The sequence below is a fragment of the Leptonotus elevatus genome, chromosome 7 (genome assembly GCF_054856555.1).
Source record: "Leptonotus elevatus isolate MCC_2025b chromosome 7, RoL_Lele_1.0, whole genome shotgun sequence".
Lineage (NCBI taxonomy): Eukaryota > Metazoa > Chordata > Actinopteri > Syngnathiformes > Syngnathidae > Leptonotus > Leptonotus elevatus.
In genome coordinates this window covers 18,466,593-18,492,370 of record NC_141245.1, presented here as the reverse complement: position 1 = coordinate 18,492,370, position 25,778 = coordinate 18,466,593, and the positions used below count along the sequence as shown (strand labels likewise).

Sequence of the window (25,778 nt, the reverse complement as noted above, 5' to 3'; positions counted from 1 at the left end):
CCTGCTGGTCACCATATAGCATGCATATTTCAAAGTTTTGCTCCTAAATTGGATTACTCATATCTCAAGGTGCCCCTCTAGTTGCCTTTTTAGTGAAAGAGCAGCTTCTCATCCATTTTGTTGCTTCCTCTCGTCTGTTTGCCTCTTAGTTTATAGTGTGTGACAGCCCTAAATAATAAAGTATACCGAGGTTGATTGCCGACCATTTAGGCTGTGATTATGCACCTTCTTCATATAAATTCAGTCATGCAAAAGAAAAAAGTCCTCAATTATGATTTTTAGTTTTTTGGGGCAGATGGGCTGTTTTTGGAGGGGGATATTTCAATAAACGGTCATTGTGGGAGTGCTGTGATCTTTCAGGCCGAGGAGTGAGTGTTTATTTGTGCATGCTGGTTTAATGACGCTCACTCCATCTTTTATAGCCATTCAAACAGAGTCCCGGATGCGAGTCTGTCGGGCAAAAGCTGTCGCCTGCAAGTGCGAGGTTGTCATCCGGCAAACCTGGAGCGTAGCCCCCGTCGTGGCCTCGATGCTGATTTATGGAGTTTGCCGCACTATTCCGGACTTGCTGGAGGGTCGAAGCGGCGACTTGATTGTGTGAGAAATCGAAACCCGGTCACACCCGTTTGAAGCCTTGCGCCGCTCGGAGAGAAGCGGAGAGGAAAGAAATTACGGCACGCATAAATGGATGCCGGGAATGGGTGATATTACGGCGTGAGAGAGGAGGAAGCTTGTGGAGCAATAGCTGTAAAAAATGCAGTTGTGGGGAGTAAGACGGCACCAGGGGAGCATTTTTGGGCAAAATAATTCCTCTGTAGAGCCTAATGCTGCCAGCTTAGTGATAACATGCGTGAGTAGACCTTAGCTGGAAGAAGATGGGTGGTTGAGCATTGAGGGAGAGAGTGGACGGCTTGGAAAAGCAGAGCAGAATTGATCGATTCAAAAGAGCAAAATGGTCTGAGAGCCTCACACGTTCTCCATCGCCTCGTTGCCTCGCGTGGGGGGGTTGCCAAGGACGTTAGCTACCATTAAAATTGCAGCATGTTGACATAAAATGAAAGCAGCCCTATGCACTCTCTCCCTCCCTCCTCATCTGGCACTGCGATTGGATAGAACAGACCATAGCGCAGCACGTTTACAGCGGCAAATGACGTTGAATGTCAATCAACGCCTGCCTTTAGAGACGGCATTCTACACAGCAACTCACAATTGGGTCAAATGTTAGGTTACTTGCAGACAGGCACGCATCTGTTGTCGTAACAATTAAGTAGGGTTTCACAAACGTTTTCTTCCACTTATTTAATTGACAGGTAAAAACAACATACAGAAAATATACCAGAAAAATGTGTCTGGACGATAAGTATGGCGCTTCATCTACAAACCTCACATTCACTGTTTTGAAAACATAATGGAGTGCATCACTATCAAGATTGCACTGTAAAAAAACAACTTGTAAGATTTACTTAAAAAAATTCTTGCAAGTATTTGCACTCACTCATAAGTAAATTCTACCGCTCAATATCAAGTATATCGCACTCAGCAGAATTAAGTAACCTTTACATGATGCAACTAAAGAATACATGTTGGAAAATATCAAGTAACTCTGACTAAATGTAATTATAAAGTTTCTTACCGTAATGTAGTAAGATTTAGTTATTGTAATGAGGTCATAGCCATTGCCTATTTAGTAAATCTTAATAACATGATATGATTACCAATATGAAACAAATAGTAATTGTTTTAACTTTTTCTATTTGACTTCACTAAATTATACTGAACTCTCAGCACAATACTTCTTAGTACTTGTTATTAAATTTGTTGAAATGAATACGAACAGCCATACACACTCACAATCACACCTTCAATTTAGACACTTCATTTAACCTTCCGTGCGTGTTTTTGGGGAATGTGGGAGGAAACCGACGAAGGCACGGGGAGAACATGCAAACTCCACCCAGGAAGGCCGAAGCCCGGACTCGATCTCACGTCCTCTGCACTGGGAGGCGGACTTGACAACCAGTCATCCATGAAAAATTTAATTAAATACATTAACTGAGTAAATCTTAATTATTAATTCAATTTAAAATTTACCTAAAAAAATTACACAAAAAACCTAGTAGCACATATACCTAATGTTTTTAAGTTCTTGTGCATAACTGAAAAAAATAAGTAAATATAATGAAGAAACTAAGGTAATATTAACAAGGGCAAAAAACATTTTTTTATCGGTGTATCAAGTCGATACATTTGTACCAAACTTGAAACTTGTCGTTTATTAGAGATGCAGGTAAAAAAATGATGCTCATTTATTGTTTATTTTAATTTAATTAACTTGGAACGTTTTTACATGTCGTTAGATCCCCAAACGCTACAGACGTAGCATATTGAATCAACTCGCAATCAAATCAAATGGCCCAACCTCAGTTTGCACACAAAAATACGTGCATACACATCATCGTCGCCCTCGTGACGCCCCACGTTGCGCAGTCGAGCTCCTGAATGATTCAACACACCCAATTGCAGGGTCCATTTGCTCGCTGATTCCTCGTCCGGAAGTTTCCTCTGCCGATCGTCCCCCCCCCCCCCCCCCCCCCACCCGGGCCACCACCTTAGCCGCCGCTATGCGATGCTCTGCGCTTGTTTTGCCCTCGCGCCTATTTACCCTCCGAGCCCTTTCAGTAGCTATCTCTCATGCTGTGTGGAGCATGCATGGCTACATATAGAGCCTGGAGGAGGTGGTGGTGGAAGATGAAGCAAGAGGCTGAATATAAAAGTAGTATAAGCGAGAAAGCGATTGGGGTCAGTGAGGAGGATGACGTGTTGGCAGAGGCTCGTGGCAAATAACAAGGAATACTCGAGCAGTTATCAGGCGATGAGCTCCTCCTCCAGGAATATTTGCGGCCAAAACATCCGAATAAACATCCTCTCTCCTTTTAGTTCCCAGATTGATTCTGCCTCAAACATATTCCCAGCCGGAGTGGCCGCAGCTATTACCACATTGGCTTTTACGGCTTTTTCCGAAGAGAAACTGTTTAAACTTCAACAGGTGCATTTTTCTGAAGGTGCTTTGGGTGAATTTGTCTTTTGTAAACAGCGTAGCGGCTATCCCTTAATCGGTGTGTGCACGACCACAGTATGACTCACTTGCCGTCGTGCGAAGGCCGAGCAAGCGACACAGGGCCGCGCATTTATCTCTCTAGGAAGCCTTGCTTAATACGCAGCAGATGTAAATACAGAAAACAAGCAAGCATTTTATATAAATGCCGGCAATCTATCGACTGATTCTCCATTATCCACGCTCCGTGGTCACGGATTAGCGCTAATCACCACTGTTATATTACACACTATAATCCGCTGATAAAAAGTGGCTATTATGCCTCAATAACTGCTATAATCTGATCTCAATTCCTTCACTCTGCCCCCAATTATTTCATCCTCAAATAATCTATGAATGTCTGCTCTGGGCCGATGGGGTGAATATGCTTTCTGAAAAGAACACTGATCACTGAAGCATTAAACTTTAAAAAAGGTTCTAAAAAAAATAGCATTATAAATACTGGGTAACTACTGTACACAGGAGTTAACAATTATGTTTAAAAAAATCTCCTAAACACAAAATGGGAACACCGATCATTACCAAAAGAACGGCATACCTACACCGAAGCATGATAGTGGTAGCATCAAGCATTGGAACGGTTTCTCTTCATCTGAAAACTGGAACTTTGGTCAAGTTGGAAGGAATTATAATCAAATAGCAGTCGATGCTGGACCTTATTTGGAGTTATTCAGAAGCGCTTTAAATCTGCATTTCATGCAAGCCAATCTCATGCACGGACTAATTAAATACCGTTACTAGGTGACTACATGGTGGAATCTGTAAAACTGACATTTAAGGTACAGTGTCACGAAATATGAAGTAAGGAAGCTACTATTGGTATGATGTATAAGCCTCATTATTTATTTGTAGGTAAATTATACGTTTTTTTATTATTTTATTTGTTATTGCAAGTATTTGACATTATTATGTTTGTTTGTTTTCCTAAATAAAGACCCGCCCCCTTGATTAATCACTTTCTGTCGTTGGGTAAATAATTTGCTATGAGGAACTACGGTATGTTAATAGCAAAAATACTGGACAGCGCCTATTGCATGTAGGAGAAAATCTAGTTAACGGAATAGCCTCATTTTGACCCTGTGAGAATAAACTCATTAAGTCTGACAATGTAAATGGAAATTAAATAATGTGATGAAATCAAGACAAGTAATAGAATTAAGTGATATTAAAAGAAAATTATGTGATGCTCTTGTACAAAGACATCCTGGAAAATGTCAAAAAGGGAGTCGAGGATTACTTTATATGGACTTGGGTTACGTTTAATGTAGTCATATATATAAAATAAAAAGATAGGATAGTGTGACAGCTGAATAAATGGAAACTGAGTAATCACAGTGGGGCCCAAGCCAAGATTGCACACAGCCTTTTTTTTTGTTTTTACTGCAGGATCACTTTGAATCAAGGGCCGGCTCGACTGCCATTAAATTAAAGGAAATAACATAAAACAATGTAAAGGTTGACCTTTTCTATACGTACTCCTCAGTGCAATCATGCATCAATTGGCGTTATCAGCAATAAATACTTGAAACTATTACAGTACTCTGCTCTGCGCTGGTCAGCTCCATGGCGCTTTCTAGTTGCTATTATGACTTATACAAAACACCACCCCAAAATCAGGTTCAATTGCTGCTAGTTTGGTAAGCTAAAAAAAAAAAAAAAAAATAAATAAGCACATTTATTACGCTGTTTTGTTTAAAATGGAAGATACGCAACACAGCCAGCTGTCCACATCAAATTCTTTGCTGAAGGCAACTTCCCAACCAAACAAAAAGCCTTTAATACTTTAAGTGGAACTAAACACAAATCTTCTTTTTCTTCCTTTTTAACTTGTTTTTATTTTTTGCAAGAATAATTTGTGCCATTGCTAGTCTAAACATGGATTTGTGGAATAAGGATTAAACCTGGAGTATGTTAAATGTTGTTTTTCTTTTTTAAGTTATTTTCAATTTAGACAAGATGACCAATACCAATTACTGTAAGCCTATTATCTTTTCCTTCCTTTGTGAAAGTCAAGTCTGAGTCCATCAGCACCCCAAGATTTCATACTTGCTCTTTGGTTTCTCAAGACAGGGACTAAGTGTTTTCTAACAGTAATCATCTTTTATTCATTGCCGAAACAATTACCTCTGTTTTGTTTTGGTTGAGCTGAAGATAATTTTGGTTCATACAGTTGTTAAGTTGCTCTAGAGTCTAGAAGGTGATGTATTGCGTCACTATCTAGAGTCTAGAGTCGAGACTTTAGATAGTGACACAATACGTCAATTGAACTGCCGTCATTTGAGGACATTAATAAATATACAGTAGCTGTGTGTCATCTGCATAACCATGATAGCCAACATTGGCGTTCTGAAGCATTTTGACCCAAAGGTAACATACGGTGAACAAAAGGGGTCCAAGGACTGACCCTTGAGGGACCCCACATGTCATGGACATTCGATCAGATTCGAAACTTTCAGTGGTCACAAAGAATGCTAGTCTCATTGTAATTATGCACTTGTGAGCTTCTAATGTGTTTCCGTTCATGTATCCATAGTTTAAGCTAGCAGACAAGAACAATATCCGCATACTTTCATTTGGAACAGGACTTGGGACACGACTAATTATGTTTCACAAAATCACAAAGACGTAAGAACGGACAATAATGGCAATTGAGAAACGGCTGGTAACTGCCACGAAGTCCACAATTCGGGTCCATCTTCCTAAGTACCTATAGCTGCCCAACAAGGTGCCTGAAATAAAATGCTGGAAATGCAGCACTGAACAATGCAACCACAAAACTTTGCAAAATAAAAATGCTGCATTATTACATACAAGTGGCATAACAAGCAAGTTTGACAATATCGCAATGAAAACGTCACGTGACCAAACACATAAATTAGATTAGAGGACTCCTCATGTATGTTTCGCTAACTAGCATAACTACGGGTAGGCATTCAAAACATGATATCATCAAGCGTCTGGCTCCATGCAAATGTTTCAAAGCAAACCTATTTCCTCTTTAAATGCGACAATCCACCATCCCTGATTTAAACTGCCACACCACTAGCTTCCATGTGTCACATTGTGCTTAACCTCGACCTATGGGGTTAATTTGAGCAAGCGGCAGTTCATCACAGGATAAAATGATCTTTGGCTGTTTTTTTTTCCAACCAGCAGTGAGGCAGGCATCTTTCCAAAAGAACTTTCCCCAAATTGGACATATCAAAAATCAGTGCTGTAAAGGTAAAGAAAAGTCTGTCATTCACCACCAGCTCATTCCTTTTATCTCATTTAGTCCTGCTCGGTTTCATTTCCTCCATCAATCACTGCCGTCGCTCTCCCCCGCTACTCTCTGGGCATTTAGCCGTTTATGAGAGGAAGTGGCAAACAGCAGGTGCAAGTTTTGCACAAAAAAACACTAGAGAAATGATCCAATTTGTTGTGGGCTGTAAATCGCATGGACGTCTACACACTGCAAAGCTGAGCTCGGGGCACGGCGGAAGCTTTATTGACAGCACTGGGAAGGCAACGAGAAGTCTCTGTATGACTGTACATGTGCTCTGCTTTGGGCAGACTGCAATGCCGAGAGCATACACTACCAGAACACTGTCATCATTTAATTAAATTGTACCTATTTCAGTCTGAAAATAAAAACAAAAGTTAAGTCTGTTTAAAATAAATGACGGCGCTGATTAATTAGGTAAAAGAAGGATCGAAATGCACATTTCTTTCAGTCCCAACATGACTTAAGTTAAAACCCCTGAAACCTCCCCGTGGATGCTTCCTCAAGAAAGTCCTCAATAACGGTACATAGTTCCCGGCAGGAAGCCTCTCTTGGCTGGTCTAATTCTTTTGCTCTAATTAAAATTTGTGTGCCGCAGTCCAAATGGGTCTAGGGTAGGTCTCGGCCATATCTTGCAGGCGATAAGATCCTCAGTCACAGCAAACGATGGCGGTCATAACTTCATTAACGACTTGGATGACTTTTCCTAACTCTGCTGGGTGCAGTCCACGGGGGACGAAGGCCTTCAATTTAGCCTCCTTATCGCATAAAGAACAAAGATTGAATTAAACTTTTTTTGTTTTTATGATTTCTACTCTCACAATTGTTACAGGAAGTGGTTATTCCTTGACAATCGCGCCATGTTTTTGTAGTTCAAAATCCATTATGGGGCGGGCCTTAGGTTCAATAAAGGTATAGATTTGTACAGGTTTGAATGTGAGTATGCTGAGATTGGCTCCAGATCATGACCCTGAACAGGATAAAATTAAGAAAATGAATGGATGAAGTTACTATGCACCCCCCCACCCCCGCCCCCCCCCCCCAGCCCCACATGTCATCTGATGTTTCTTGCCAAGAGTTTAATGGTTCATCTTCAGGCTTGGCATAATGATTATGGCCTCACTTGTAAGTGCAATCGTCTTTCATGCCATTGTTTTCGAGACAAACAGGTCATCATGGGCTTGCTCGCCGCTGTGATTGTCAGCACGTTGTTGACTTTAGCGCCATTAGCGCCCATCTCGCTGTACACTAACGCGCTCTCGGTAATAATATCATCTGGTCCTTTATCACATTTATTGCTATTTGCTCCCTGCCTTGACGTGAAATTATCTTGGCTTTTGATAATTGCTACTTTGAGTTTTAGGAGTTTTTGATGAATGCAGAGCTATATAAAAGTTAGCGGCAGACGAGCTGTCCTTTTTGCCTCTCTAATCCAGGCGAGATTACACTAATGTGACGAATGCTTGCTTTGAGTCCAACGTGCAGCCACCCATTCAAATAGCTGAGCGTATTTGTCCAACGCGAAGCAAGATGTTACTCTCACAATTCATTTCACACTTGGTTACCAAGTAAAATTGCTGTCTGGATGTAGAATATAGAATGGGAGATTCATTTATTACTGCCAGGTATTAGTAGCAAAATTCACTGCAAGCACTGGGACTTTGACAGAGTGCGTAAACACTTTTTTTTTTTTTTATCTGCAGCAAAGAGGCACGCGTATGCATCATGGCACACAATACATACGTCAGATACTTCATGTGAAGGCCCCAAAAAACAATCTCTCCACTGTGCTTGCGCCTGTTGACTTGAATGAAGTAAATCATCATTGTGTTTTGGAAAGAGATTGATGGCTGCTCTCAATGGTTTGGTCACCCATTCTATTTAAAAAGGCAGGTCAGTCAACCAGTTAAAGGATCCGACCTTTATTGTGCCCGTCTGACATCTCTATTCATCATCAACAGGCTGCTTTCCCGATGAACTCGCCCAGACGCCCAAGCTCGTTTTGTCCCCTTCAAAGACGGCCATTTTATTTAGGTTCATATAGAGTAGAACGATGAATGCATATATATATATATATATACATTCGCCTCAATCTGATGAGATGCAATACAAGAGCTTTGTCTAAAATGTTGCCTTTAAAAATGGGTAATAAACAAAATATAAATCTTGTGTAATCAATATTTCTTCTGTAATGTGAAATCAAGTGTTGAAATAAAGACATCAAAGTAGGCGTTCGTTATTATGACGAGAAATTGGACCGTGATTAAGAGCTATGAAACCAAAATTAAAATGCAAAATTGTAATAAAAGCTCAGTTTAAAAAATACGTTTACATTCAGAAAAAAATGCTTAAAAACATCAAATATATTATTTTAAATTGTTTGTAACTATCTAGCTATCTGTCTATATAGCTAAACAAAAATAATAATAATTGTATACATTTAGAAAAAAAATGCTTAAAAACATCAAATATATAGTTTTAGATTGTATGTAGCTCTCTAGCTATCTATCCATATACCTAGCGAGCTATATATTCAGCTATCTAGATATCTATTTATAGCCTATAGCTATATAGCTAGCAATCTGTCTGTCTGCCTGCCTGCCTGTCTGTCTGTCAGTGTCTGTCTAAGCAGTTCAGAGTTCAGCAGTAGTCTGTTTGGGTTGCTTTTGAATAGTTGATGCCAACACCGCACCATTAAAAGGACTACAAGTAAATGTGCCCCTCCTCGTGGGTAATCGTTCATGCACTTATAACTGGACTTGCATTGACTCCAATTTCCCCATCTCATTTAAAAGCTGCTTGCATGCACTCAGGTTAATGTTCGCCTTTTCAGAAAGTTGACTTGGAAGTTTGCTGTGGAAATAACGAGATTGCGTTCCCAAATCATCATTTTTCAGACCGTTCTTATTCGATATTGACCTCATGACTGGAATAAATGAAATGTCTTCAAATTAATCTTCATCTAAAGGAAGCGGCATAGTAAAAAGTCTGTTTGTTGGCTTCCCCTGGCCTCTTTTTCCCAGGCCGAACACTTTCCCTTCTGCGTGCCTGGCCTGTTACCAAACTAGAATTTCTCACATTTTATTTTCTGCCATTTGGTTGTGGCTTATTTGAAGGTGAGATGCCACCAGAGGGAGAGAGAGAGAGAGAGAAAAGCCTCCAAGGTCACTTTTAGTGTCGCTCCGTTAGAGTTGGTGAGTTCCTGACAAGGCCCAGACAGTTTTAATTTCTCACTGTCTGTCAGGAGTGAGCCCGTGAGACGGATATAAGCAGAGGAAGATGTTCCTCCGACTTTTCTGTGTTATCTAAGCGGTATTCATTTCTCTGCTCGTATCTGCCTGTCAGTAATGGGCCTTCAGTGATTGCTGCCAGAAGATAGCCGCAGTGGATGGACTGCTGCTTTAGAGCTGGTAGAAGCTTTCCAATAGATGTCGTTAGATGGCGGATACGTTGTTTTGACCGTTGGCGAGAAGTCAAATCCAATTGAATGTCACTTTGACAGATGTCACGCCTCTGGGTTGATCTGATGGTGAACTTCCCGTATGCAAGCTAAAGTACATAAAAGGTCATAATCGTACTCGTTTTTGCAATGATGTGAAATAATTCAATGATGAGAGGGATGCCGCATGGAAAAATGCTTACCTTCAGCAGTGGCCTGACTTTAGTCATTAAGATTCATGCATTATTCATGGTAACGCGAGGGAATATTGTGATGAATTACTATGTAGAAAAAGCATGGCTAACAACAGAGCACAGATCAAGCTTGTTACACTCCAGTCCTGTAGGTGGCAGTAATGTAAAGCAGCACCAATATATTTTTTGGGGGCACCGCACCTAGCAGGTCTGGTGGAACACTGCCCCAAAGATATTGATCTGCATCTTTGTCTGCGTTTAAAAAATAATAATCGTCACTTTTATGTTTTGTGTAGTTTTTGCGTCTTTCTGCTATTTAACAAATCAACAAAGGCAATGAAAAGATACCACCGAGCCGTGGACTTTTTTTTTTTATCTGCACTCAAAAACTAGTTCTTGTACCTCCACAACTTTATTCATGAGTTATTGCCGCCACATCAGATGGACTCTCACACTGAAAGAGAAGAGGGGAAGTCAACCCCCCAAAAAAAAGTTTTTGGGGACAATAATGTGTTCTATGCAGCCCCACTGGTCTAAATATGGTATTCTGGTTAATACTGCGTTAGTGGAATATGAGTTAAGCAGCAAAATCCAGCCGTTTTTATCCATCTCAGGGGGCGGCCATTTTGCCACTTACTGTCAACTGAAGAATACATCAATGTTGCTCAGGTCTCAGATAACCAATCACAGCTCAGCTTCAGAAAATAGGTGAGCTGTGATTGGTTGTTGCTTGAGCCCTGAGCAACATTGATGTCATATTCAATTGACAGCAAGTGGCAAAATGGCCGCCCCCTGAGATGGATAAAAATGGTTGGATTTTGCTTCATAACTCTTATTCCACAACTGTAATATTAATCAGAATGTAATGCTTAGACTAGTGAGGTCACATTTAATATATTGTCAAAAAAAAAATAATAATAATATATTATAATATTAAATGAGGAAATTGGTTACGGAAGTGTCCAACAAAATGATCAAAATATAGTCTTGATCATAGTTTTTTTTAGCTTGCTTGAGGTAAACGTGAAGAATTAAACTGTATATCTGAATCCACACCAAAATGCAATGGTTTGTTCATTGACCTTCACTCTCCCCCTTCATAAATTATCATAGAAGTCATTTTAGATGTTTTTCATAATCCCAACTACCTGAAACTTAAAAAGTTGGGGTTTAAAATCGTTCTCGTACTGAACCGCCAAGTTTTATGGAACTCCGTTATGTACTTTTAGAACCCCCATAGACTAAGCAAAAAAATAGAATGAAAAAGGGAAGCCGTCTTGAGCATGTACAGTATGTGTGCAGGAATGAACAATGTCTTGACACATAAGTGCCAATGAATTGTCTGGAGAGCATCTCAACTTTCGTTGCTCACATTCTGTCAAGATGAAAAAAGGAAAGTGCCCTCAGACGACTTTACCACTCTTCACTTTTCTTGGCTATTGCCAAGTGCTGTTTGGGGAATCGGGGAGACAAAGTGGAGAGGAGGAGTGGACGGCTTGATAAGAGAGTAGAAAGCATGAGAGACGGCGAATGGAGTGTCAGCACTAGTGTGGACTCCTGCTGTCTTTACTTTTGGGCCAAATCCCAGTTGCTTGTGTCCCCACTGTAATGCGAGCAGAAGCCCAGTCAGTGATCTTTGAAGTAGCAGACCGTTATTACAGGGATGATCTCTGTTGCTGTTCTACATGCAGCACACCGTATCTGAGGACTGCTCATGGGCCTCAAACAAATACAAATCTTTGCCGGCAACGTGCGCAGAGCAGAAGCTGAGTGACTCGCCGAGAGATTCCCGGCACAGCGGCACTCGGGGGATGCTGATCCAATTCTTTAATCATTATCTTGTAAATGCGTGGGTTCACAGAGAGGCGAGCCTGGTGAAATGTTTGGGATAAGGGCCCCCTGATGCCCCCTTATAGTTGTACTTTGTTGCAAAGACAACTTTAACAACATTTGTCTGTCTATAAAGTCAGTCGGCTAGCAGAGTTGAATTAAATAAATAAATAAAATGAATTAAGCAGTCAGAGAAATGTAAAATAGAAAACTGAATATTTTCCAGCTTGGTAGCATTTTTACCAGTGTGTTGATATCTTGATAACCAAAAATAGGCGTATGGGTCACATTATGGTATGCTAACCATGAGCAAAAACATTTTGGTTTCTTAGTATCACAGTTTTACATATTGCAATTCAGGTGGATTTTACGGCTTGGACAAACGCAATAATAATCAGGATGTCGTGTATAGACGAGTGGGGACAAATAAAACATATCTTTGTCATGGTTGACTTCTCTTTTAACATAAATCAGAAATATTTTTAGACTCTTTGCAAACTGTCTGTAAACATAACTGACAATTTAGACTTTGACGAATCTACCATACATTTTTTTGTAAACAATGAAGACAGTTTCACCATTTTTTTTTCCACCCAACTGCTGCTGTTTTTCACTGTCTACACCAGGGATGGGCAACTGGTGGCTCGTGGGCTGCATGCGGCCACACACTAAACTCTGAGTAACCTTTTGAGTCATCTTCAGTCCTCCCCCCAAAAAAATATTTAATATGTTGATAAACATAAATGTGTGTTTTTTTCCAGAATAGAGATAAATAGGGAGCCAAAAAAAATCCTCGAAAAATAAAGGATGAAAAACAAAAAATAATAAATATTTTACCAAAAAAATAAAAAATAAATATATATATATATATATTATAATAAAAATAAATATGGGGAAATATCTGCACAATATCGTGATAATTATCATATTGTGACCATCATATTGTGATAATATCGTATCATTATGTTTGGATATCGTTACATCTCTAGTATTTTTTGTTGTTGTTTTAAGATTAGGATATGAAGTGTGTGGTCCTATATGGTCCCCCTACTTCTATATATATTTTTTTTTTAAAGACGCAGCATTTTTGTTGTAATTGAATCCAAATAGTGAATGAAATAACACGTGAGAGTAAGGCTCTAAATTCAGAACAGAAGAATGGTTTAATAATTCACCCAAATAGTTTCCTCTCACTCACCCCTCCCTCTTCTTCTCTGCTTCCCTCGCTCTCTCCCTCTCCCCTCCCTCTCTCTCCCTCTCTCTCTCTCTCGACCATTTGCAAGGTCAGTGCTTGTCTTCTGTCGTCACTTTCTCGCAGAGTCCAGACGTGCACAGAAGCGGATTTATTTGGGTTTTTTTTGGAGGGGCGGTCTGCAAGATTGTGTTCCCTAACTTCAGTTGTAAGGACCGTTTGAGCGTGCGTGGGCTCTGAAGACGCTCCCCGCTTCCCTTCCACTCACTCCACGAGGACGCACGGAGCTCGGGCGCGCGTGAAAGGAGCGAACCCTTTTGGATTTCAAATCATAACCTCCTTATTTATTCATCCATTCGCGTTTCTCCCCAAGCGTGAGCACTAGCACGGCGATGCCGGGACCCAGATGTCCTCTTCCTCGCCTGGCTGTCTGTCATTTCGGTGGCCGAGCCGGCACCGCCAGCAGCCGCCTTTAGGATACATCATCAGCTGCTGCCGCTGCTGGGAGACAAGTGGGGAGAGCCTCGTAGCTGCGATTTGTACACTTTGACAATGTCTTGAGACGCGCGGCGGGGGGTGAAAGCTTGCAAGATGATGACAGTGAGTAGAAATGTCCAATTTGCACTAGCTTGCGTGCATGCCGGGGAAGGTATAGAGCTCATATGGGCGTTTCTGTCACTGCCGGTGTGTGCATGCGCGCGCGCGCGTGTGTGTATGTTGAGGGTGTCAGTTTCCTCTTGGGAGTTTTTTTTTTTTTTTAAGGAACATTACATCATGACTGTACGGTGAATGACTCTGCAAATTGGGTTAGAATGAGATGCGCCTTTTTCATTGAGAAAGGTGCAGGAGGTGATGTCACGCGTGTCACTAGGGCGGATACGACAACACCACCCAACCCCCCCCCCCCTCTCTCTCTCTCTCTCTTGTTTTGTGCAAAACGCAAACGAGTCGCAACGAAGAGCCCCCTTCTAATTTGGGGAGGGGTGGCGAGGGGGTAGGTGCAGCTGTCAGTGTGCATGCAGCCAGTTTAGGTGCATGGCCAAACAAAATCCAGGCTGCTCGTGTGCGTGTGTGCGCGTGTGTGCGCGTGTGTGTTAATCCTACAGCGGATCAGCTTTACAGCCCCAGGATACCGTCTTGCAGCGCCTTTCCTCCCTCTCCCTCTCATTCTCTCTCATAAACAAGCACTTTAACTGATTACAATATTGCATTCGAGTTCATGCGACCAATTGTGCGCTCTTATTGGTTCATACACTATTTTTGGGGGGCGAGTCAGACGCTTTTCTGTTTGGAGGCTGCACAAATCGGATTACGACTTTTTTTTTTTTGTGGGGAAACAAGCGGCGCTTTGGAAGGAAAGCAAAGCGGTCTTCTCACTTTTTGAGAACCTAAAAAAGGGGTTCTGTATGTAGTTGTTGCAGCACCAACGTAAAGATTTCCATAGCCAAGGGGAGAGCAGCACCACATAGGGATGGTGACTTGCATGGTGCGTTTGGTGACCACCTTGGTAAGGTTGATTTCAGCATTGCACAGTTGTTAGTTTACAGTCAAAATAATCCTTCTATGAATGCAATAACCTTAAAATGTGGCAGCTTGTGGACGTTGGCAGTAAAAATGTCAAACGCAGAGGGCAAGAGTCCTTTGTAAAACATTTACACACATATATCAGGGATCCACCCATGTGGGGGGAAGGGGGGGGGGTGCATGGCGTTTACTGCAATGATGCTTTGCTTTAATGGGAAAGCATTTAGCTCCAGAGAGACCAGGGTTTGTTGTCACGCGGGTAAATTGTCACATTGCAATTGGGTTCTCCACCAGAGGGCGCAACTAAAAAGTGGAATACAAGTTTTCTTCCGATACATGATCACGGGTCGTGAAGAGAATAGCACATTGTGAGCTGACAGTTAACCATTTTTGCACAATCCAAAATCAAATTTCTTAACTTTTTTTGTTTTTTAATCAAGCGTCATCGATATAAAAATTCTAGCAGCAATTCATGTGGCCTCGTTAGAGGAGAGATTTGGGCATCTTGTTATGCCTCGGTCATTGCTCTGTTTCAAGTTATCTTTAAAGTAGAGTTAGGAATAGCCAACGTGGTAGTTTGGGGAAATATGTCTCAGTCATCCGGGGGTTAGTTGTCACATATACAAGGAATCGGCTAATAAAAGAAATGCCCCTCTGGCAACTCGGTTTACATATGCCAAAATATGCCACTCAGATGATTAGTCTGATTCGTGAAGAAATTGTTTGTTTGTTTTTCAGGTTTAGTTTGGGTATTAAAAATGGATCTTCAAGTTGTTGTTGGAACTACAGTAGGCTACGTCCACATTTCAAGACTGACTTAAGTTTTGTGATGGAGCAATGCTTTCTTTTTTGTAATTTAATTTGATCTGGAATGTTCAGTTTATCCATCCATCCATCCATTTTCTGTACCGCTTGTCCTCACAAGGGTCGCAGGGGTTGCTGGAACCTATCCCAGCTGGCTTCGGACAGTAGGCGGGGTACACCCTGAACTGGTTGCCAGCCAATCGCAGATGTTCAGTTTAAGGAAAACAAAATTAGCATTTGAGGCTGAGAGCCATGACATACATGGCAGACGTTCTTAAGGACTTTAATCCAGTGCATGTTCATATTTTAGGTGAACGTTTGTTCAACACATATTTCAAGATCAATGATAAACATGTCTAGGGCTGACTTCTATGTTCGCTGTAGGTCAAACCAAAAAACAGCAGAACAACTATTTTATCCTTGTTTTATTAGTTTAGCATTAGCCAAATCCAGTGTGACATCTTACCCCATTTAGTGGAGACAACCTACCAGATGGTGGTGCTATATGTCATGTGTTCACACTTTCTGTTTGATTAATAATCACTCTAAACTGACCCCAAATGTGAACATTACATGAATATAAAAATATACCTGAAACTTTGGTCTTTCATCGTGTACACAATATGTTTACATATAATGTATTCCAAGAAATATATAGACGTAAGTATGTGACATCAAGCCCCGGTCTACCCTATTTGCATGGAGTTACATTTTCACTTCCAAATTCCATGCACAAGTTTTGCAATATTTGAAGAGACAGAATGAATCATATAAGATCCAAAAAAGTCTGAATAAATCTGCCTTTGTAAAGGCAATTATGCTCAGTTCTAATTGGCAATGATTCACTCATTGCAGAAACAATGAACCTGCCTTAAATTAAACTTAAAGATCCTAGTATTGTAAGTTGTCTGTCTGTGAAAGTATTAGAACTGCACTATTGAGAGGTGTTTCTAATGCATAGTATATTGTCTCTCAATATTGGTAATGGAAGTAGTGGAACCGTATTACATCTTACTGAGATGTGTTTGTGGTGTGTCAGAAAAGATTACTTCCAACCATCCATCCATTTACTGAACTCAGACCCAAATTACGGGTTTAGTTGAGTTCAGCACCTGAGACGAGGCAGAACAACTCAAGATTGCTTCACTATGACATTGCGCCTTCTCACAACGTCCTGAGCATCTGACAGTTCCTGGCAGAGAAAAACATTGGCTGGCTGGATTAACTTTCCTAACTAGCCGTGATTTTATTTTTTGTCCATTTTCCCATGCTTAAGATGGTTATCAAAGGGACCCATTTTGAAGATGTAGACAACATCAAGATAGCTGTCTCAATGGAGTTGCATGGAATTCCAAAATTATTTTTTCATTAGCTTCCAAAGGAAAAACTCGTACTTTAGATTTGAGCTATATTCTTTGTGACACCAGTCCTGGAACTTTTCCGATGCACCTCACATCCAGCATTAATCATCAGAATTGGTATTAAAAAGCATTAAAAGTACTCGATAGTGAGAGGTGTTTGTCATACTGTACACTATACATCTCCGTCATGGAGCCAAAATGGTGGGCAAAATATTAGAAACAGCTGTCATTATGGCAAAAAAAAAAAAAAACATCTTGTCTATAAATTATATTGTCCGATGGTTTATTCTTTTTTAAGACAAAAAAAAGGTTATTCTGAGGAAGGTTTCAGTTGTCGCCGAAACTAATCAAGCTACTACACAACCTTTTTTGTCTTAAAAAAAAAAACAAGAAGAAAAAACATAGGAGCTGTCATTATGATTCAATGTGGTTACACAAGACTGAAAAAGACAATAATGAACATTGTTGAAGGAATACTTCCAGCCCCTGCGGTGAATCCTATTCTATTATAGTGCAGGTGTCCCTAATAAAGTGTCTGGTGGCTGTAAATTTCCTCTCCTACCCAGAAGGCTTGATGTAACCATGCTGGAAATGATGACTAATATTTTTATTATGTTTTGCCGCTGCGACAGACTGGCGTTCTTACTGGAAGCAGTCCTAAGCGGTCATAGTCCATCTTCATGTATCATTTTGTTTTTCAGAACTCCTAATGTAGTTCTCTTCGGAAAGATGTCATAAATTTGTGGCCGCGCCGCACAGAAATTTGGCACCTCCCTGACGGATGCGAGGGAGCGCTCGGGTCAGGTGGAGATCTGTGAAGGGTTGTAAACAGTGAGGACGTTTTCATTACCTGTGAACTAATCAGTCAGGTGGTGATTGCAGAAAGAGGGGCGGGGGTGGGGCAGAGAGTCAAGGTTACGCTACAGCTCGGCAGTCGCCGGACCGTGTCGTTGTGTTGAATGTGCGACGACACGTTTGCGTCACTCACTCGAAGCCGTCGCAACACTCTGATAAGTCTCTGTGGACTGGTGCTGTTGTAGAGTTTGGTTACCAATGCTGAGGTGTGCTCTTTGTTTGTGTGTCGGCTCACTCCAAAAAGACAAGGATCGGTGGTCCCAAAGAGGCTGGGCTGCAAAATTATGAGCAGACAGGAAGTTCCTGCTGGACAGGAAGTGAGAAGTATGAGGCGGCTGGAATCAAGCTGCCAAGCAGATTTAGTCAGCGCCGAGTGTCCTTTGTAACAACTTCAATGGTTCAGGAACATACAGTACCTAAAATATTTTGGTCTAAGAAAAGAATCCAATAATTAGCTTGGGGTGCAATAATTACTTTCATGGGGTATATTAGTGTAGATTGTCATTTAAAGGATGTAAATTGACTCAGTGTACCTGCTGTGTTTTTAATTCTAGCACCTTTTATCTATAGTGGCGCACTGTCTGGCCTAAAATTGGCTAACAGCCAGACCAGGTTGTACCCAACCTTGAACCTTGAAGTCAGCTGGGAAAGGTTTCAGCTCACTCGTGACCCTAATGAGGATAAGCGCTATGGGAAATGAGTGAATTGAACTATGTATGTTCTTACATCGATAATTCTCAAAGGACTCACTGACACGTTCCTTCATTCACAGATTACAAACACACCTTTTGGGTCTAACATTTGCGTTTAATTGAATGAAAATTGCCGCCCTTCATTTAATTAGAAAACTCTCTGAACAAGTGCTCTAATTGGAACATCTTTAGGTTTTTGCATATTCATATACACACTTGCAAGCAGAAAAGTACAAAAAGAAGTACAAAGGTCCTGCTTATGTATTCTTGGCACTTGAAAATCAGAATTTGGAAATATAACAGAAGCTCCAATGATTTAGTACAACATACCTGCTACACCCCCAATTTCTGAAGCAGTGTACCTTTGAAAAGGCTGAGAACAGATGAAAGCCATTCAGTTTTGGATTTAAAATTGGTGAAGCACAGTGAAATAGTTGTTAGCACATCCGCCTCACAGATAGGATGGTTCGCTTTTTGAATTGTCTTCCTGTGTTGACATTGCATGTCGCTAGCCTATAAGCATAAAGTCACGATCAACGTGCTGTCACCAAATCAATTAGAAATAATAAATTGTGTTATTACTTTAGCTAACGCTAAATCTATCTTGGTTGACAGTTCAACAGGTGTAAATAATCAATCCACTCACCATTATCCAACCTTTTTTGCTGGGTCCCGGCAGCTACTGGACGCTGGCTGCGCCTGTCCTGCATCGTAACACTGGAAAAGCTCAGTTTGCGTTGGGTCTGACCGGCAGCCGCAGCATTAGGCTAGTAGGAGTCCCGGTGTTGTAGTCCAGGGCATACGCGGGTATACGGAGAGCCAATCGGAGGCAGAGTAGGCCACGCAATGGCGACCCAGAAATTTAGCTCAGGTGAACTGATCTGCCCTCTTACACTTGATTTACTTGATCGCGACGTCGGTTCAATTCCCGAGGTGGACGCTGCCGATTACGCACTAACTACATGCTCTAGTTAAGTTTTATGTTATTTTTAAGTACGGGTAAATTAAAACACAAGAATGGGGACAAATTGTTTAAGACAGCACAAAGTAATACTGAAGTCGGTTTTTCACTATTTTTGTTCATTGTTCACTAAATATTGTAATTTGATTTATAAAATATACTTTTATGCTTGCCTCATGATAAATACATTTTATATTATTTCAAGCTGCTTGTGGTACCAAACTGCTCCTAACAAGTCATGATAATTTTATTATTGTGAGCAAGTCCAAATGACAGATTTTTTATTCTTACGTCGCCATTTCTAAAAGGACGCTTTTCTTGACTACTTAAAAAAAAAAAGTGAATATTAAGAGTATACCCACTTCTCCAGGGGCCACTACACCACTGAGTAGGACTCTATTTCCCATGATTCTTCGACATGGAATCAGGAAGTAGATCTAGTTCCGATGTGACGATAACATGGATGGATGATGGACGGATGATGGACGGATGATGGACGGATGATGGATGCATTGGCTCCATTGTGGCTCAAAGGTGCTTCTTTTGTACCCTTGACATTTGCCTTGTAAAGTTTGGATCAACACCTTTCTAATACTGGAAAAGGGGCAAACAGTTCCCTGAGAGACCAATCATTATCTCCACAGGGTGCATTAGTGTTGACAGTTTCATTCAGTGACACATGGAGGGTCATGCTGTATTTGTATATATCTTCTGTACTGTTTCCGTCTAACGCCATTTGACTTCCTTTGTGTTGCTCCAGGATTACCGGGAAGATGGCATGGACCTGGGGAGCGACGCGTCCAGTCGCTCCAGCTCAGAGTCCAACTCCAACAAAGTTACTCCCTGCTCCCCTTCTCCTGACCTGCCCACATTGGATGACTACAAATCGTCCCCTTCTCTGGACCTTGTCACCCTTGAGGACTATGAGGAGGACGAGGACTACCAAGAGTACAAGAAGAAGGTGATGGAGGAGTGGGAGAGCGAGTACGGAGACGAATGCGTCTCTCCGCAGGCTCCCGGTCAGGAAGAAGGCGGAGGTAGTGCGGCGGAGGCCGGCGAGGGCTACAGGAAGACCAGCCGCGGCCTTGGCCAAGAATTGCAGGATGTGAAGTCTGTTCCGCCACTTCCGGCCTCCGGCGGACGCACCACCACCACCACCACCGCCATCGCCGCCGTCCCCGATGAACTCAAACAAAACGGGAATGTGGTTTTGCCTCGCAGCAACCCGCTCCACTCCGCTGGCACACCACAGGCGGGACTCACAGGGACTCCCAAGCCCAGGCACCAAAGCTTCAGTCAAGGCAGGGGGAGCCGGAGCACCGGCGGGGGCGGCGGAGGTGGAGGAGGAGGCGGTGTTGGGACTGTGGGACGTATGGGGGGTTACAGAGAAGAGGAAGGTGTAGAAGAAGAGACTCTGCCCACCATGGACTGGGCAGCCCTGGAGAGGCACCTGGCAGGGCTGCAGTGCCGAGAGCAGGAGAACCAGAACCTCAATTACAACCAGAACCACAACGTCGGCAAGACCAGCTACACCTCAGTGAGTGTCAATTTCTCTTTCCTTATGTTTTCCCGTTTCTCTCGTGTGCATCAAAGGCTTTTTCACACACACGTTTCCGTGTTCCCAAGCTCTGGTGGGCCGCTCTAATCCAGCACTTATCCGTGTCAGATGGACTCCAGATACACAAGGTTAGGTTAGCTGGAGTGAAGAACAGGGATTAGCGAGCTAATGTAGCGCTAAGCTATGTTGACCCGGCTATTAACCTGGCCGTCATGGAAGTCGGGGCGGCACAGCTGGAGGGAAGCGAAGGCTGCAGGAGGCACCGGGAAAGGATGTGACTCAAAGGGTCCATAAGAGGAAACACACACGGCCGGACTGAAAGCTGATGGGCTTTGCCTTAGCATGACGGGTCTTGTGTAGGCGACTTTAGCCGTGTGTGTGTGCAAACAGTACATTTTTTAGAGTACATTTTACTCTAAATAATAAAAATAAATAAAATAGGGAGAGAGAGAGAGTCTGTTTGGTCCCACTCTAAACAGATCAAAATTTACACTTGGAAGAGAGTAAATTTTACTCAAAGTATTTTTACTGTGTACGAGAGGATTGGCCTATCCTATGACAAAAAAACTAGTAAAGGTTTCTTTCACTCAGAAGTAAATTTTCAGTACATTTTATTAGTATATTTACAAAAAAAAAAAGTTACACAAAGGTTGAGGGACGAACTCACGACCTTTAGCTTGGGAGATGGCCACTCTTACTGTTTGCTGGTATCCAAAAGGAGACCATAAACATTCTCTCGTACACACAATATTACTCTCTTTCAAGTGTAAATTTTACTCTGTTCAGAGTGGGACCAAATAGACTCTTTTTTTAGAGTCAACTGTTCTCTACAAACGTTACTGTGAAGGTATTTGGACACCTGGCCGTTTCACCTACAGGGGGTCCAAGAATAGTAGTACCTTGAAATGTAAGTTTAATTTATTCAGTGATCACGCTTGTAACTCAAATCATTCACATCTCAAATCACTTGTCTCCATTGAAATAAATGGAGATGGCAATAATAGAGAAAATAGCACTCTTTCCTGCACTGTAGATGAATTTGGACTTTGGTGGTGAGGTGACGAAAGTCTGAAGTACGCAAATGTCCAAAATGCCTTGATAAGATGAAGAATTCGTATTCAAGAGGGAACTGAGGCATCTTGAACGATTTGAAGATTCAGTTGAAGGAATAACCTGTCAATTCCTGGCTGTGGGTTTTCGGTGCTTCTACCAGTAGATGGCAGTGTTGCATTGGCAGGTTGACAGAGAGGCGCCAGGCCTGGCGTGCCTGCCACAAGGTTTTTAGGATTTACTTGCATTCTCATGAGCTCAGTTAGTTGAAATCCCAAGCCTGAATAGATTTGTTTTCTCCACGGCTCCAAAAGGATGTCACTTATAAGAAAGGAGCGAGAGAAATTTGTATACAGAGATCTCGTATGCGGCGCCGAGAATCACTAAGTGGCCTTGAATGGGTTTGTTTCAATGCTGTTACAGCATATCTGGGCTTCTTTTGCTTTGCAAGGCATCGAGGCCTTTTCCTCAGAGCGCACGGACAATAGCTGCAGCCAGTGCCATTGTGAGCATGCTGTGATCCCGGAGAACCCACCGGACCACCACCCCCGCCCCCTGTCTCCCTGAGGTATGTCAGGAATGCAGTGGGGAGATGTGAGGAGGGGCGATAAGAGAGCGGAAAGGAGAAGATATCTTAAGGTTGAAGCATTTCAAGGCCACGTGGCGTGTGTAGGTGTGTGTGGGTGTGTGGGTGTGTGGGTGTGTACCTGCTATAGTGTACATGCTTCTGCTATATGCTTTAATTGGACTTTTTTATTTAGATACCAGGGGTCTGCAAAATGGCAATAATAACCCAATTACTTCGACTCATCTTAACTTCAGGCCACTTAAAATCTCTGGTGGAATTGTGACGTATCATTACACAAATCTGACCTCCCTGCATGAATAAAGTCATATTTTAAGAACCAAACGTACAGGAATAAAGTAGTTTGTGAAAGATTTACTGGATTAAATGTCCATACTGTACATAATATTAAAGGAGGTTTAGCTGTATTTAACTTTTAATTTCAAGTTAACGCATTTAAATGTTTGCACCTCTTGGAACTATTTGTTTTCAAACTTTTATTCAGATAACAATTTTCATTTAGTTCATATGTATAATATATTTTAATTGAATCATTATTTATTTATTTATTTTCCCATTTTTATGTACAGTGTTAATTTAGTTGAAACTGCGTAATGTTACAGTAAATTGTAATAATATTAAATAATTAGGACTAAAACCTCTGCCTCATTTTGAATGAATTGTATTTTAATGTTGATCATGATGTTGGTACTTGATGAAAATATTTAGGCAGCCACTGTTTTGTGAATAAAATTATTTCCAGGATAAAAGGTGAAATGTTACAAGAATTTGGTTTTATTTTGAAAATTGCATTTTAAAATATAAGTACCGTCCCCTATTTAAGTTTGTCTTTAATATCATATTACAACTTTTTATTGGGAAAAATATGACTTTATTTTTATAAGTTACGAGTTAGTCTAAGCTCTTGATAGATTGTTGGGTTGTTGTTTTTTGGGCTTAAACTATTACTTTATTCTCGGCAATATTTCTCAACTTTTTAAATTCTATACTGTTTTGCGGTGCAAATGGCAGCTAGTTTGGAATATTAGGTGGTGAGTCCTTGAAAAATGTCTCCACATCCTAAAAGTTTGAGAGCCCCTTCTGTTTATGATGCAATATACAGTTGACCTGCATAGAGGGAAATCCAGTGAAAGGCATCCCCCATATCCAAATCTTTCAATCTTCCAACATTTTGATGGTGACAGCTTATCCTGCTGGTGCACTCATGATAAGAAAATAGATAAAACCAAACTTCCAAGTGGGAAAAAAATCTTACATGGATTGTGCTGGGCTGATAAGAAAACGACTGTAGTTTCAGCCACCCGAGATAGGAGATGAGGAGATACTGTGCATTCCACTGGAGAGTGACTTAACAATAACAATATCGCAAACGCAAGTGTTTTTTTAAGGATTCTTTTCCTATCTGCTTAGTCGGGAAGCCAAGTCTCATCTCCTTGAGTTGACCTTCTGTGAACCCAATGATAGAAAGAAAAAAAAGCAGTCTGGTGATGTGCAAAAAGTCAAATGGCATCATGCTGGTGCAATTTGACCCCAAATTTCTGGAAAATTACACTGACCGCAGGACGTCATGCCTTGCCATGTTTTATACGTTTTTGTTATTGAGGACTTCCAGTTGCTGTCAAAATAATCATACAACAAAGAAAATTTGCAAATATCATCAATGTTACAGACTTTTCAGACAACAATACTCACAGGCATATTATTTATCCTCTGCAAAAAATCTCTAATATTACTACTGCATCTTACTGATCAGCTGTGCCCTATCTGTATGCATGTAGTATTCTGCCCTCTGGTGGCCGAGACCTGCACACCAGAAGGATCTGCACAATGAAATGATCATGCACAAATTGTGTGTTATTTTGCTCATTGAAAAACTCATGACAAATTATTTGTCATTTAATTGTATTGGGATATTATTATTTTTTTAAATCTCCATTCAGTACATTTTCTACAGCTGTCCAATAAATGAAAATGATATTCATAAATATTAACAAAAATATCAGTAAATAGGTGTATTTGCATATTCAGTGTATACAAAATGATGTGTAAACCTTCAATGGAACAGCGATATTGGATACACTAATGGGATGGACCTTATTTTCCCTTTTATACCAGGGGACCTCTGCATGTCTTAATCCCTAAATTGGCAGGATTTACCAGTGACCCAAACGGGAAGAGAAGAGAGTAATGCTTTTAAAATGTTATTAAACATTTAGACACCCGACCTGGTGGGACCTTGCGACTAGACAGTGTGTGTGTGTGTGTGTTTCTGTATGGGTTTGAAGATGTGTGTGTAAGATGTCGCTGGTGTTTCTGGCGGGGGACCCTGACATGCTTCAGGAGAGCTTCAGCAGCCTCAATACAGAACCATCAGCTCGAAGCTTCTAATTTGCTGCGGTCATTTTGTTCCTTGAGGCCAGCTTGGCAAGCGTGCAGACATGTGCGTGTTCGCTCTGACAGGAAATATGGACGGCAATGTGAAGATCTATTTCCTGTCCACATCTCCATGGCAACAAGGAAAGAGTTAAATGACTATGAATCAGTGTGGAGTATTTACATGATCCAGTTTGTATGAATGAAGTGCTATCGGTGCAGGTGTGTTTAGCTTGGGTGGAGTTTTAACTGCTTTAATCTCAGCGAGTGCCTCCGGGCTGTGGGAGCGGGTTCGGCTGGGGGATCGGCTGACCTCTTTTTGTCATTTGTTTCTAATGAACTGCGGAGGCGCGTGGCAGAGAGCAGCCCGTCGGGACCTGAACCCCTAACCCGCCGTTAAGCTCCGCACTGTGGAAAAATCCACAATAATATTATTTTTCCGAGGCGGCTCTCGTTCTTCATCTCTTCGTTTACCTGCTTTTCTCCTACGGACAATCAAGATAATCTCCATCTCCATTTTGCCTGCACTATTTAAAAGACATACTGGGGGGACTGCAGTTCTAAATAAATCCTCTGCGGAGACTTGTAACAACACGTAAACATCCTAAATCCTAACTCTTTGTAAAACGTCATGTCTGCAGTACAGTTTTAACATTATGGGCCCTATTTTCGTCAGCAAAAGTCTAGCACATGAGCGAAGTCTGACAATGCGCATGGATGGAGTTTTCTTTCTTTTGGTGTTTTCCTAGACTTTGCAAAGGTAGATTTGGGGTGTAAGGGGGCATTTGCGCCGTTGTGGGATGGAACAAAGCTGACTTCCAGCCAATCGAGGCAAAGATACTCTCATTCCTATTAAAATATTTTTAAGGTGATAAAGATAATAATTTGTTACATACCAGTCTTATTTTAAGGTATCGGTACTCACGGCGGTGACCGATACCATTATCGGCCGCCCTCGTGCTGCCGTTTTACGATCAGGGAC

At 41.4% G+C, this 25,778-nt stretch overlaps 1 protein-coding gene across 1 annotated transcript in view; it reads left to right on the top strand.

Moving 5' to 3' along the window:
* schip1 (schwannomin interacting protein 1) overlaps positions 1 to 25,778 on the top strand; it is a 240,859-nt gene that overhangs the window by 175,281 nt on the left and 39,800 nt on the right. The window contains exon 9 of the mRNA XM_086080872.1: positions 19,990 to 20,766. Within this exon, the coding sequence (XP_085936998.1) occupies positions 19,990 to 20,766 (777 nt within the window). The remainder of the gene's footprint in view (positions 1 to 19,989; positions 20,767 to 25,778) is intronic.